General features: G+C 37.0%; 1 protein-coding gene across 1 annotated transcript in view; it reads right to left on the minus strand.

The window, feature by feature from the left end:
- Positions 1 to 15,345, minus strand: part of RPS6KA6 (ribosomal protein S6 kinase A6) — a 39,235-nt gene that overhangs the window by 22,645 nt on the left and 1,245 nt on the right. Inside the window, exons 2-5 of the mRNA XM_082061568.1 lie at positions 7,036 to 7,095; positions 3,375 to 3,491; positions 1,079 to 1,160; positions 182 to 262 (exon numbers count right to left, since the gene is read on the minus strand). Of these exons, the coding sequence (XP_081917694.1) occupies positions 182 to 262; positions 1,079 to 1,160; positions 3,375 to 3,491; positions 7,036 to 7,095 (340 nt within the window). The remainder of the gene's footprint in view (positions 1 to 181; positions 263 to 1,078; positions 1,161 to 3,374; positions 3,492 to 7,035; positions 7,096 to 15,345) is intronic.

Here is a 15,345-nt window from a genome sequence, read left to right on the forward strand (position 1 = left end):
TCAAGAGAACCTAAAACTTGTCTACACATGTGTATTTACATTCCTTTTTTAGCCCTGCAATTTGAAGTTGCTAGAACCTAATTTAGATACTAAAAATTGACCCTGTAAAACTGAGAAATGACAAGATCAGCTACACCTCCAAGTAATGAAAGAAACTGTACCAAAAAAAAGAAATACCAACCATAGTGCAGTTTGACGATAAATGGATGATTTACTTCTACTAATATATCTCTCTCCATTTTTGTACGAACTCTATCCCGAACTGAGGGGAAAAAGAAAAAAAAGACTAGTATCAAACAAATGTATTTAGTGTAATACAAATGGAGCAGAAATTAGCACATAGAAAGCCTTTGCTGTCTAAAGAAATACTTTTTCTTGTTACCGTATTTGTTTGGAACTTTCAGGTGTCCCACAAAGCACAAGCCTTCAGACAGCAAAGCTTCCTTATCGTCTTCGTTTTTTTCCAACACATTCCAGTATTTTGTGAAAATCCATATTATTACCAGAAAAATGCTCATATCTTCCAGGCAGCTAACTTCAACCTCGGAATTAACTATCTGTACTGAATATATATTCTGTCTTTTAAGATTACTTTTTCCTCTTCCACTAGTAGAGTCCCTGTTTACACACAGTAGATTTGCACCCACTCAAGTGTCTTCTGAAAGCCAAACCAGCACGTTAGCTTGCTATGGCACCTATAACTAAAGGGAATGACTTCACATTTTTGACCAGAGTAGAGTTCTAACTTAATGAAAGGAAAAAGGAAAATGGTTTGTGAAATTAATTTGGTTTAATGGAATGAAAAGACTAAACAGAACTAAATAATGCAGTTTGAAACTTTGAAAGAGTACTTTTTACCACATTATTAAAGTTATTTGGCCAGATTTAAAATAGTTCTTAGACATGAACTTACAAGTTACTCTTGAAAAAGCTACTGTCAGAGAAGACTTATGAACTCACTGAAAAATATTTAAGATTAAAAAAAAGCTCTTAAAAATAAGTATTTGCAAGACTCATTGAAGATATACAGGTGCACTGAAAACATTTGCTGAAGTTCCAATTCAAAAGGTGCACATACCTTTTAAAGAAGCTTTTTTCAACACTTTCATTGCATAAAGTTGCCCAGCATCAGGACCGATTATTTTCCGTACAAGGAAGACCTGGTAATATAAAGCCCATTTTGAAAATTACTGCTAAAACAACCTGAAAAAAAGCATTACTACAACTTTACTTTTAGCTTCATTAACACAGACAAGGAGATAACACATCCCTGGTCCCATCCCACTCCCCAAAAACTCTGAGGAATAAAATACACCAAATATTTATAGCAAGTCTTTTTGCAAGAGTAAGCTTAGCAATCCTACATGCAACTATCACATGGCATTTGCAAACCTCCTATGAATTTCAGACAGCTTTCAGTGCTCTTTCCTAAGAGCACACCTTGAAAGGAAGAGCAAAATTGCGTTTCCTTAATCAGATTAGATTACACGCACCACATTACACTGAAGCATTCAGATTGCTCATAAACTATACATTCTTTCCTACAGCAAACAGTTTAAGTAAGTACTTATCAATTAAGTTCTTATATAAATGTGGGGGTTTTTCACATTACTTTCTCAGAGAATGACAAATCTGCCTGCTCTGCGACTTCCTAAGAGATTTTTGAGGTTTAAGACCCAAGTCTCAAATACATAACAGGCTATAGTAATGAATTCTGTGAGAATGGCAGGACGAAAGCGAGGAAACATCAGCGTTTAAGATCAAAACACCTTTCCTCTGGAATAGCAACTCCAACAGGTTTTTCTACTCTTTTCTTTCCAGAGGAGTTTTAAAGATAGATGGTATATAACTTGACACTAAGAAAAGCATAATATTAGAGTAATGCAGTGCGAACACATGTACCTCTACTGACAAATATTCTAATTACTAGGCCTTTCAATTTACAATGTCTAATGTCTATTTTTCCCCTGCTGTGATCATACAACTCTATGCAGGTTTGTTCCTGGCATGAGATAGAAAAAAAAAAAAACAGCAGAAGAACAGGAACATGGAAACATACGTAAAGCTGATTGTTTACTTTCTAGGTGTTTTGAAAGATCTAGTTGAGAAGTCTGGTTTTAAAAAAGAAATTAGTTTCTTATATACTAGGATTAATATTTTAACTAATGTGTTTCGAACTAGTGACTAAGACATTTGATTTTTAATTTCACTTCTGCAAAGTGACACCAAGTGGCACATTACAAAAAGAAATTACTGTAACAAAAAATTGCCATATTTCTTCTGCATGCTATTTGAATAATTGTTTGCTTTGTCTTTTTAGCTGTAGGCCACTTGACAAATAGAGCAAAATAAAAAACCTGAAATACATTTCTCAGGTTATTTACTTCATTGTTACTTTGGTTCCAGTTCCAAACCACCACAATCATTCTTCTGTATCTATGTCAATACAGACTTTATATATTGAAAAAAGTCAAACATTCACAGCATGTCAAGTACCATCATTAAAAGACAAATTGCCATCTCCTCCAGAAGTGTCTGTTGATGTCTGTACCACCCTGGTGCCTCCCAAGCATCAATCTGAGCTACTGAAGATGTGAGGCAACCTCTATGCCACAGATATATTGTCTATTCTGATTTCTCACTAGATGCTGCAAAAAAGTCTTGAGGCAGTTGAAAACACTTATTTTATTTCAATTTATTTCAAACATTAGGTGAACAGAGCTTGTCAACACTAGAGCTGCTGCATAAAACCCCCCCTAGTTCTGCACCAGGTGAGATCCCTGGCTGTTGGCACCGCTGGTCTCACAGAGCTGCAGATGCCACTCCAGAGGAACCACAAATGTGTCTCTTCAGTTCAAACAAACCACAGCTCTCCATGGCAGACCTCTGAAAATGTGCTGCTGACTCACCCCTCTGTCTTTGACACAAGCTGGTGTGCTGCTATAAACAGTGCTCTCTTGGCACCAGAGCAAGACTGCAAAAAAGATTCAATTTGTCAATAACTTCTCAAACGTTCCCGGGGACTCGACTACAGCACTGCCTCCCTTATCCAAAAATGTTCTTGAGCTAACCCCTCCCAGGCTGACTGTCTGGAAAGGTCTATGGCTAAAGACACTGCTTTTCCTCTAAAAAACGCAAAGTCAGAAATGCTGTCATAGTAAAAACAAGCAACAAATACCCCAGACCAGCCAGCTGTAAAACAGGACAGATAACTTCCTCCACAACAACGTGATTTCCACAAACACACCTACCTATGCTCAGGTTTGTTAGGTTTATACCTAACCTTGTATTACAGAAACAAGGGAAGCAAAACATCAATAAGACAACGCTGGTTCCAAGTGGACATCAGATAAAACCAGAGTTAGTTATCTTACCTTTCCAAATGATCCCTGCCCAAGAACTTTAAGTAGTTCAAACTGTGCTGGATCTGCTTTCTCACATCCTTCTTTCACATGGTGTGTAATAGGAATTTCTTTTACACTTCCTACATCCTATTGTTTCAAGGCAAACAAAAATACAACAAAGAACAAGCATGAATTAAGCAGCTCTTGTTACAAGTACATGTAAATTCCCCCTCTTTTTGTTTGGGTTTTTTGTTTTATATATATAAAATATTTTAAATTCTAATAAGGCGCAAAAGAAAGCTGTTTAAATTAAGAGTTTTCTCATCCATTCTCTCAAATAACTGCATCTAAGATTTCTAAACTTAACATAAAATTCTCAAAGAATGCTCATTTCCTTTTGCCACAAATATTACAACTACAGCAAAGACCGATTTTCTTACATGAAAGAAATAAATACACATTTTTAAACCAAGTTTAAAATGATCCTTCTGCACTTCACCTCTGTTTTATCAGCCTTTAGTTTTTCCAGTTATTACTTTTTTCATCTTTTTCTTCCCTGAAAGAGTCTTAATGAAAGCTAAATTGGATTTCATCATTTTAGGTAACTGTTGCTTTTCACAGCAGCAAATAGCAAATATGGTCACCCAGTTGTAGCTAAAGGAATACACCTTATTTGAAGAGCATAAATACGATATGAATAATCTTAAGAACTCTGCAAATTCTTGCATCCAAGAGAAGCAACACAGCTCTGGGGTGCAGAGCTCATGGAAAGGCTCTCCCGTGTGGAGACCTTCAGAAAGCCGAGGGTAATTCTGAGGCAGGTAAAAGATTTAGTGTCCTGTTGACATTTTCCCATTAACGTCATCTTTATCAAAGCTGGGCACAGCAGCTGCAGTTGTGAAAAGACAAACATCCATGGTGAAAACAAATCAGATGACGTATTGCAGCTTTTGTGGTGCAAGAGGAGTTTCTGCGAGCCAAAACAAATGAGGTGTCAAAATAAGCACCCTTGAAACTAAAAACTGCGTGCCAAGGCCTACACCAGCAACCTTGGCTGGCATGTAAAAACAAAGCAGCATCCCTTAGCCTGACTACAAATACCAATGAATTTCTTGTACACAGCAAACACAACCCAGTCACAACAGAAAATCCCATTTGATTTGTGGTACTCTGCTTTTAAGGTATCCAAATGATTAACTGTCCTATCCTCTCTTTATATCTTCATCTTGAAAGCTGCTCTTAGTAGAGACCAGAAAAATCAGCCTCCCGACCTACTGTGTCTTGCTCTCCCTCAATGGCAAGTACAAACACCACCAGAAAAGCACCTGGCCACCTGATAAACAGTTGGGTTGAGGGAAGAACATGAGTCTATGGTCAGGTTAACTACACACAGTCTTGCTGTCCACAACCACACATTAAAACTTACAATCAGCGTTATCAGACTTGATACAGAAGGATCTAGATGAAAGTCTCTTGCTGGGTTTATACAGAAAATAAGGGTAGAAATCTGGTCATCTAAATGTGTACATACTTAATGCAATAATTTTTAAAAAAGGAGGCAAACATAACAGTGCATTAGCTGTCTATGCCTTGATTGCTTTGTTTGTCCTAAGGGGGAAAGGAAGACCTCAAACTAACATCTTAGTATATTCACAAACTGTAGTATATTCACAAACTGCAGTCCAGCTGTTACTGCACAAGTCCTTTCCCCTTCCCTACATCTCTTCTTTCACACTCTTTCTGGAAAAGTCCCGTTTGTTCCGCCTGTTTCCCATGCAAAGGTAGGTATTAACAGATGACACTGCTGAATAACACAGTTAATTCTTTAATTCACACTCTAAGCTACTTTATTTCCCTATTCGTTCACAAAAGAACAGCTGACATACACTGATGATACAGTGTATACACCCCAACTGCATCTCATCCATTTATCTTGTTGACTCTGCACATATGTATTCACAGGAAACATGCACAACTTATCATTTTTTAAACTTTTTGAAAAAATATACCTGGAATTTAAGGGAGGTAAGAACACTAGAATGTCAAGTCATCTGACAACAGATGAAAGCAGCAAGTTGTCTAGTTTTACACAAAGTTGTACAACTGACTTGATGACTGGTTCTTTCTACGAAGTATGTAAATACTCCATTTAAAAGCCTTTTCACTTCATCGTCTTAATTTGTATTCCTTAACACTGTGAACCTTTGCATGAGAAAAGACCTTTAAGACTTCACCTGCTCCTCCTGTTTATCACCCAGCTCAAGTCGTTAGCTCTGACATCACATGTGGTTGCTGCGGAGACTGACACAGGATTTCTAAATGTGAACTGAGAAGAAAAAATGTTTTCCATGCAAATAAAGAGTAACTTGAGATGTACTAAATGAGTTATTTTTTATGAAGTGTTTTACTTTCATAAAAGGTGTCTGTATAATTTCACCTACTTAACTATCATTAAAGTACTAAAAATCGGCATGACTGAAGTATAAAAAGACCTCTGCATCATGAGCAGGTAAAGTTGAACAGATGTATAAGCCAGTTTAATCCTTGTTTCTCATTTGGCCTTCAAGGGCTGCAGATTTGGTTATCTGATTTTGTGCTTGAGCAGCAAATCCATTGGAGGGCTCAGGTACCAGCTCCCAGGGAGTCACCTTGCACGAGAGGTAACAACTCCCAGCACGTTCGACAGAAGACAAAGCTCTGTAAGAAATCGGTGACAGATTCGTGCCACACGACCTGGTGACAGCGGGACTGGTTTGCAGCTCTGAGCACCAAACAAACACGATCAGCAACATTCTCTGGTTCAAGTACAGAGACTAAGACAACCTATTGCTCATCTTTGCTAAGTGGAAGATGACTTTGACATTGACTGTTAATTTGCTTACGCCACACCAGGAGATGTCCAAGAACCACATTTCTACTCCCAAGAATTTATTCTCCAAATCACTTCCTTAAAAAGTTATTATTGCAGTACAAAGCAGTGGTTACAGCTGGCAATAAGATCTACTTGATACCTTCTTCCATGATCCTGTTCAAAAACATATGGATATATGTGTGTGGGAAAACAATGGCCAATTTCTCCATGCCAAGTCAGGCATTTCACCACAAGCAGAATTAGCCTGGAGTTTAGTCCAAGATTTACCCAGCACACAGAACACGGATCTGCACATCACCAAGGCACTGGACAAAAAAAAAATATCACACGCAGCAGGGTCTATCTAGGATATTTTTATACAAAAGTCAAACTAAAATACCGGTGTAAAAACTAATTCTGTTCTAAAATAGCAGGAATTATGTACTTCTAGGTGAATGTACAGCAACTACATTAAAAAATAAAAAGGAGGAAGCGTCAACAGTGTAGTAAAAGCAGCATTAAGTACTCTGTTTAAAAGGTTCAAGGTTGGACTGAACATTTTTGGAGGGCGAGGGATCTGCAAACGCACTCTCCAGAATGCAGGATCTGTTTTCCACGAAGCATCGCCTCATGTGGCAAACCTTCCCAAACAAGGCACTTGCAGGCCCTACCCAGCTACTAATTTTCAGAATCAGCTCTGAGACTTGGAGCCTTTTAAGAACTGGTCAAATAAAATCATCGGTTGAAAAGTTGTTAAAGAGCAGGGAATGCATAAATTTTGCTTCAAAAGGAACTCACACTAGTGAGTGTCTAAAACCGACATTCATCAAATCTACTTACATGGTAGGAATATGGTTCACCTTCCTCCATGGGCTCATCTGCCATTTTAAGGCCATTTAGCTGGAGAGGGGAAGGAAGAGGAATTTGGGAGAAGAAAAAGAAAACAAAACATTAAGACCAACAATTTCAAATAAGCAGAGCTCATAATTGAACCAATTTACATTTCAGAGCACACAAATGAAAACTGGTGTTCTTGCTGCTCTAATTTAAAACTGTAGTTTCAGACAAGTACTTCTGCTTAGTAGTTACATTTACCATCTCCCTTGTGTATCATTCAACCTATCCCTTTGCAAATGCCATTCCGTAGTGTTACTTAATTGGAATGAATTAAAAATTCTTTCTTTAAAAGCTACAGATACCATCCGTACAAGATGACACTAATGTAAAATTCTTCTGCTATGCACAAAATTTATGTTGCAAATGCTTTTCATAAGCCTAAAATCTACTGCTGAAAATTAATTTGCAATTTAAGGATAAAACACTCAAAAGTGATTTCAACTATTTTTGGGCAAGAGGGAGAAGTGCAAGGACCGGTAGAATGGAGAACACATACCACAGAACTCTTATGCATGAATATAATTACCTATTCCCTTAAATAATTAGATTCTTCTAAAAATTTGCTTGCATCAGAAGTTATTTCAATATCCAACAAATGGAACACTTAAACTTTAATGAAGTACTTTAGAAACTGTAGGTCTGTATACTAAAATATTTGTGGATCAATTTAAAAATTACACTTTTAAGAGGCAAAAAAGTAGGATATGCATCTGGCCAGAAATTACTAAGTGATTTGCTCTTCAACAAGCACAATACTTGCCAGCATTTGCCTACCCCCCTTCACACACTTCAAACAACAAAGATGTCAAGCCCACAGTAGCAATAAAAATAGCTAAATTTCTAGATAAAGTTATTTAGTTTCAGTTCTCCTTAAGTAACAAACAGTTCAATGCTTTTTAACAACTGAAACAGGAAAAAAATACAGAAACATAAAGGGCATGCTCTGTTTCAACAGGTAAAGCAATAATTAAAAACTGGAAACGCCTGACAAAATGGGTGAAGCCAATTATGGATTTTGCTAGTGATAACTGCTAATTTATTTATACATTGTTTGCTATCGCTACCTTCACATGGCACAGATCTCGAACAAAAAAATACCAACTAGAAAAAACATAAGGAAACTCAAACTACTTTTTTCCTGCAAGCAGAAGTTGAAGCAATTAAGTTCTTAGGCTGAGTAATTACTTTTTTCCTTGTACTTCTGAATTTATCTCAAATACATGTCTGTGTGTATGTATACATACTGCAATGTGGTATGATTATCAGTATGTGAACTGGTAAAACACAGGACCACAAAATCTTGAAACGCCACATAGACCATGCCCCTCTTTAAAAACAAAACCAAAAACTTGACAAACGAGTCAGGCTGAAGGGACAGGTTTGTACAACCCCGACTGTGTCATCTAAACAAATCCAACCCTTCCAAGCAGAGCTTTTAAGAGCTAAGTCCTAAATTGGTGATTTTGATAAAACTAAATCTCCAATTCTTCAATTCTCCATTTTTTAATCAAGATACTGGCACTTATTTTGGACTATATCCTCACTGGAAAAAAATACATACATAGATACATATATATAAAGAAAAGTATCATGAGGCTTTGGTTACTTTCACTCTAAGTTTCTATTTTTTTTAGCCACAATTGACACAGATACTCTTCACATTAACTATAACCCATCAGTCTAACCCAGTGTCAGCATATCCAGCATGTGTTCATCAGGAATATATATCACACATTGCTACCCTAATTTCTCAAGGCCAAAACCTATTACCCTATTACCTATTAACCTATCACCCTGGATTCCGAAAACTCCATACACTTATAGAAATCAATGCTACTAATTTGCTACATAACATTTCTTTTTAAAGACATATTTTTTTCCAAATTTGATCCCAGGAGGGACAGGACACCCACTATACTTGTCATTGGATGAATTAATTGAATAATACCAAAGTTTGGATCAGAGATGAGCTCCAACATCATTTCAGACACACCACTGCCATGCAATTTCTTTCCACAGTATCACTAGATTACTTTCAAGCGTAAATCAACGTGAGACAAACTAAAGTTGTTCCAAAAACTTGTTCAGATCTAGTAAGAAAATGGGTTTCTACTCCAAGTGCTCAGAAATATGATCCAGTTCCTCACTCATGAACTTGAATTTGGTGTGCATTTCACCTTTTCCTTCTTCAAATATGGTCAGTTTCCAAGGGTTTTTTTTTTTTTACTTAAATTTAAGTTCTGAAACCGATACCACCATCTAGGAGAACTGCAGATACACTCAAAACAGTAGTTAAAGAGCAGGCAATCGGTCACAGAAAACTGTGGCTGCTGGAGTGGGGTTTTGAACCCCAAATCAGTGTGTTATTTGATGTACATAGCTCCTGAGCACGCCACGTAGGCATATGTTCAGCTTTCCGGCAAATCAAATATAGTAAGTTACTGAATTTTTATGGCAGGTAATCAAATGTCATCTTAATTAACAATTTCCTATCGTACACTTTTCCCCTTCATTGTTGCTCATGGTTTGTTTTGTTGTTGTTGTTTTTTTTTCCTGTCCAGTCTCTCCATAACTACAGAGACTGGGATGTCTGCCAAGTTTTAGTCTGAATAATTTTATGTTCAAGTGCATGAATCTACTTTTATCCCCGATATACACAACTACACTTTTGCTTTGTTTGTTTGTGGAGCCTGGTCACTGTCCATTAAAAAAAACCAAAACAACAACCACCACCCTATTGGATTTCAACCCAAAGTCTAGTTTTAAAGAACTAGTAGTTTGTTAGTCATTCAGTACCAAAATTTAATGACAAATCAAATTATTCCTGTTCTGTACAGTTACTTATACTGGCCAAGTTTCAGCAACTAGAAGTTTCCACTATCTCTTGTATTAGGCAAAAAATGAACATCACAATTAATGCTTAATTCCCACCTTTATGGAAACCAAATACAAAAGTTTGCTTCCACAGCCAACTGGGACCCCTTTTCATAATTTCATCACAAATATTTATGCACAAACATATATAGAACAGAAAAATTCTGATGTCTAAGTCATTACTAAATATCTATGAAGGCACAAGCTGAATTCATTATTGAGAATTAGAAAGCATGTCTTTTTATAAAGGGAACAGGTGGAAGGAAGAAAGTATCATTATTTTGAGGAAGATTCTTTCATCCTTTAATCATTTTGCTGTTCAGTAATGCTAAACTACAATTAACTAAACGTCTTAAATATTAACATTCATTAAGACACAAACTAAACTCAGACATTTAGGCAAACGGTATCAATACTTTCCAAATTAAAAAAAAGAAGTTAGAGAAAGCATTCTGCTCTGTTGTTCAGTCTAAAAATAACTAAACCCACTATATATACATATATATATATATTAAAAAAATATAAAGTTAAGGTCAGACAACCTAGCAGGTAAGAAACTTAGCTCTTCCAGAAGTGGGGGCTGAGCCCCGATCCTCTGATGCCAAACTGTCCCCAAGGTAACACGGCACAATGTGCTTTCTGATTTAAATATAATCGCTGTGATGGATCCCAGACTGTACCCATCACCTTGGGAGAACATCCAAAGGCTTCTGTGGGCTGGTAAAAGGCTTAACTACTATTGCACATGTTTTCCTTCTGACAGTTACAACAGAACAGAGTAATCCCAGCATTACCAAAGATTAGAACCGTCTTCCTCCCTATTAAGGATGTTTTAAGAGTTTCCATGGTAAATGCATTATGGTTTGGTGGATCTACAGGTTTTGGCCAAAAGCAGCTAGACAAACGGTCAGTAAAATCGTTTAACTCCATGGAAAAACAGAAGGAGATTTAAAGCTGGTTCATTCTGCCCTGTTTTCACGCGTCTTCATTTAGGCATTCAAACAGAAATAAAAGTTTTACAGAAAAAACAGAACTGGCAATTTTACAATCATAGCATTACTAGAAGCAGAAAGAGTTATCACCACTCACGTATAATCTTGCTTGGCTTCAAACATGTAGATTTCTACATATAGATCAAGAAAAGCTCCTGCACCCTCCGTGGTTTCTCCTTCACTGTGCTTAATTTGCAAAGTTACTGCAGGTCCAGTCACCAGACCTACACCTCTCAATGCTTCCAAATGAACACCAGACAAACCAGTTTGCTTCCCCACATACAAAAGCATTACTTTAAATACTTCTTTCAAAAATCTTGGAGTGGAAGCTTACATTAGAAACCCCACTTGTTTCAAAAAGACTGTGTAAAAAAAAAAAAAATAATTAAAAAAATCCTTTAAAAAAAACAAAGCCTGTTAAGACCACATTTATTCCCCAGTTATTTTGAACTACATCTGCAGAGATTTTGCATCATTAATTTAATTAGCAACACACTAGCCTATTGAATCTTTTTTCCTGAGATAGGTTTGAGAAATCTGGGGGTGCTGTGCACAGCTAAACAGGTGAGGGGGTTTACTGATTTATTTTTTAATGCCTGGAAGTGCCAGCAGGCACCCAGGGGAAGGATGCCCTGCTGATGGCAGCACCCATGTCAGACTCCGCAGGTCTACGCTGAATTTTCTGCTCACCGCCTGCACAAACCTCCATTCCTCAGCTCCTCGTACAAAAGGAAGATTCTCGGTAACTCAAGCTCTTTTTAAACATACCAAGTGAAGGAAGAAGATAAAGCCGTCTACCTTAAAAACAAAAAACCCCCAAACAAACAAAAAAACTTAAACCCATAATCAATTACTAGGGAAAGTTATAAAGTTCTTTTCCTGTGGCAAATAAATCACACGTTCAGACAGGACACCAAACCTCCAGCAACATATAATTTTAAAAGAACATTTTGATCCTTCCCATTATCAGAGATCAGGGAGAATTACGTGTGTCTCAGACTAGTCATAGCTATGACAAGCCACAAACCTGACCTCAAGCACAGGGATCATTCAACTAGTGAAGGACTTGGGATCTTTCCACTACCGCCTGTCCAGGAGATGATTTTAACTCCATAATCAAGGGCATAAAGCAGCCACTCGGGTTTATTGGCAGATTAGAGAACACTGGAAAAGGGTCAGATTTAAACCTAGTGAAGATTTAACGTAGTAAACGTAGTAAAGAAGTGCATCTATATAAATATTTAAAATTCTACATATTGACTTAACAAATCATACCATTCTTCTGAATTAGGGTTATGGCAAAGTCTCTCCCAAGCTATCCTGCAGGAACTGAGATGAGCGACCTCGACCAGACCCCCACCTCCTTTTAGAGATTCAGAATACCAAAGCAGATTTCCAAAACAACCTTTAAAAGTGGTATACCAAACCAGAATTATTACTATTATTGTAATGCAGCACTTTTCAATGCATAAAGACACTCATTGTTTTCTATTTAAGAGTATTAATGTGCTTACTTTTTTTTTTTTTCTTTTAAAGGCACTTTGTTCCCCTGAATCTTTATAAAAACTGTACATTGCTGCAATGGCTGAGGGCACTTAGTATTGTGTGTAACTTGAACATTTCTTTTTTCTTAGCATAACACCACCTAATTGTGGAGATTTTCGGAGATGCACAAAACTAGGTAGCTGAGTCATCCACGTCACTGCCAGTAATTACTCACAGAGGAGTTATGCAACTCCTAACGCTGACAAAATGCAGTGGCCTTTGATAGACCAGGCTCAGAACACGCTTAAGAGGATGGACTAATTGCCCAAATCAAAGATGTATTTATTGAAATTGGCATGGGCTACCAATTAGGTACAACAGCAGCAAAGCTCAACTGATGAACATGCCCTCTGGAAGGCAGCAACTTCCAACACAGCCCACTTTCCTGGCAGAATAATTGGATTTTTAGTCACTTGGTTGTTTCAGCCTTTTCTTCCTCATCACTGTCAGCCCATTAAGCAATGGATTTCTGAAGTATTCATTTCATAAATAAATATTTGCGTATGAGGTCAGGTTTATGCAACTCACAATATCCGTGTACTGCAAACAGGAGGCACTTCACTCAATTACACTTCTTTAAATGCAGGCAAAACTACTTCTATCAAACAGGCAGAAAAATACAAAATGACTGTAATTCTGCCCAATTCCAAGGATTTTTAAATTTCATTCAGCTTGGTCTATAAAATGTTAATGTTTACTTTCACGTTTCTTTGTAGACTGCAATATTTTAATAACCTGTAACAGTTGATTATAATCAACATCCTTGTACCTACTTCTATTACCATGAAAATACTTCTTAATCCTATATTTAGGAGGAAAGAAGCTCACTGAACATTTGAAGCTTAATCTGCATGATGCCGACCCTTCCTACCCATTCTTAAGGAATTCCCACAGTCGCAAAATTGCTTCCCAAGTGGCATTGCCCTAGGAATGTAAGCCCAGACAGGAACAGGATAGCATACAGCCCCAAATGTAATTCTGGGCACTTCAGAGACAAGCAATGTGGAAAAAGGGCAAAATAATTAATTCCTAAATTTCTTCCAGCAGTTCATTTTGGTTTTACGCCTTAAAGCATGAAAGTGTGTTTCCTATCTTCAAGATTACATTTGTTTTTCACTGGAAACAAAGTTATTTCTAACAACATAATCCTAAACTTAGTCAAGGAGCAGATTCCCCAGAGAACTGTTTCTCTGCTTTTTTCCTCCTATGCTGCAAATAAACACTGTCAGTCAGTCTTCAAACCATAGGACAGTTTCACAGGAATACTGTTGACTGTATTTCCAGCAAGTCCAAGGTCACTGACACCTATCAGATTGCCAATGGAAGGTTGTAGTAAGTACTATAGGCTATAATTAATTCCATAAAATTAAAGTGAAGAATCCAAACCGAATTTAACTTCAATGCAAAATAAACCTTTGTTAAATCCCCAAACAATGTGAATGGAGAATTCCAACAAGTGAAAAGTACTACACATCCCTGCCACACACTTAATATAAAGCATTATGGCAACAACAAATATTTGTTAATGTAATTTGGGAACTTCATACACAACTTGAAGAAAATGGTTTCGGTAAAATGAAGCCTCAGAATGCCGTGAGCCAAACGTAACACAGATGTAACAAACGCGATGTCTCATTTTAACGAGCGCACAACTGCAATAGTTTTATGCAGACCCTGTTAAGCAAGTAGCTCATGTATGGGCTTGAGGAAAATACAATTTAAAGAAGGACTGTTGCAAACAGTTGCCTCCAGATTGTACAAAAACCATTTCACTGGGACCTCCATCATCCTCTGCTCTGTTGGTTTCAGGAGCGTGACTTCAGAACCAGTCTCCTACAACAAGCTCACGTCTCTTTATCAGCCCAGGCCCAGTCAAGTTTTCAAAAAAAAAAAAAAAAATCACTGAAATGTAACAACCATCAGCAGAACCACCTGGCTGAGCTTTGCTGGGCTGGTTCCCCAGCCTCCTTCTAACTGCCAAGACAATATTTATGGCAAAATCTGTACACAAAAGCAGCACTGAACACAACACTCTGAAAGTAGCATCAGCCTCAGTGGAGGGGTATCTGTCCAGTCAAAAAATACTGACAGATGCACAATAACCGTAAGTGTCTACATTTCAACTGCAATACTCTTAAGTTGTATTATTTTTAACATTGATGTATCCCAATATTCTTCAAGAACAGATCAAGGGGGCTAAGAAAGTTCTCAGACCTTCAATAAGCTTCATACCTTAACTATTTTTTATATTCATATCTATATTATTTTTACAAACCACTAGATTAACAAATAAGCCATAATACTTCTGCTGACTTTTTAATCCTTACATGTAGCTTCACTAGCTTAATTAGGATTTCTCTAATATTACGGTACAGAGACTGCATCAAGCATTATTAGATAATTAGAATATTTCAAAGTATTAAAAAGTCTAGCAGCCACAGTGTAGAAATGCATGTCCAGTAATTACACTACTTGAAAGTGGAACTCTGTAGACACAGCTACAGAAAAGAGATTTCTTAAAAAACCCTAAGAAATGTAAAACCTCATGGTTGTATTCCTATCGCAAATTACTGGGGTTTTCCTTTATATGTATCATTTTTTATCAGAAAATAAAATGTCAACAAGATTATTTACAGGATATTCTTTCACTCTTCCTAAAACTTTAACCTATGCCTGTTTTGTGTACTTTGTACTTAGAGATGAATTTGCTACAACCTTTTTTACTTAGGATAAGAAAATCCTACAGCATCCCGGAAAGCAAGTCTGACCAGTTTTAGGGAGCTTTATTTAGATAACATCTTCTGTGTGTCAAATACACCTAGGTGTAATCTTTTATTTGTCA

The sequence above is a fragment of the Streptopelia decaocto genome, assembly GCF_964273445.1.
Source record: "Streptopelia decaocto genome assembly, chromosome: 10".
Classification (NCBI taxonomy): Eukaryota; Metazoa; Chordata; class Aves; order Columbiformes; family Columbidae; genus Streptopelia; species Streptopelia decaocto.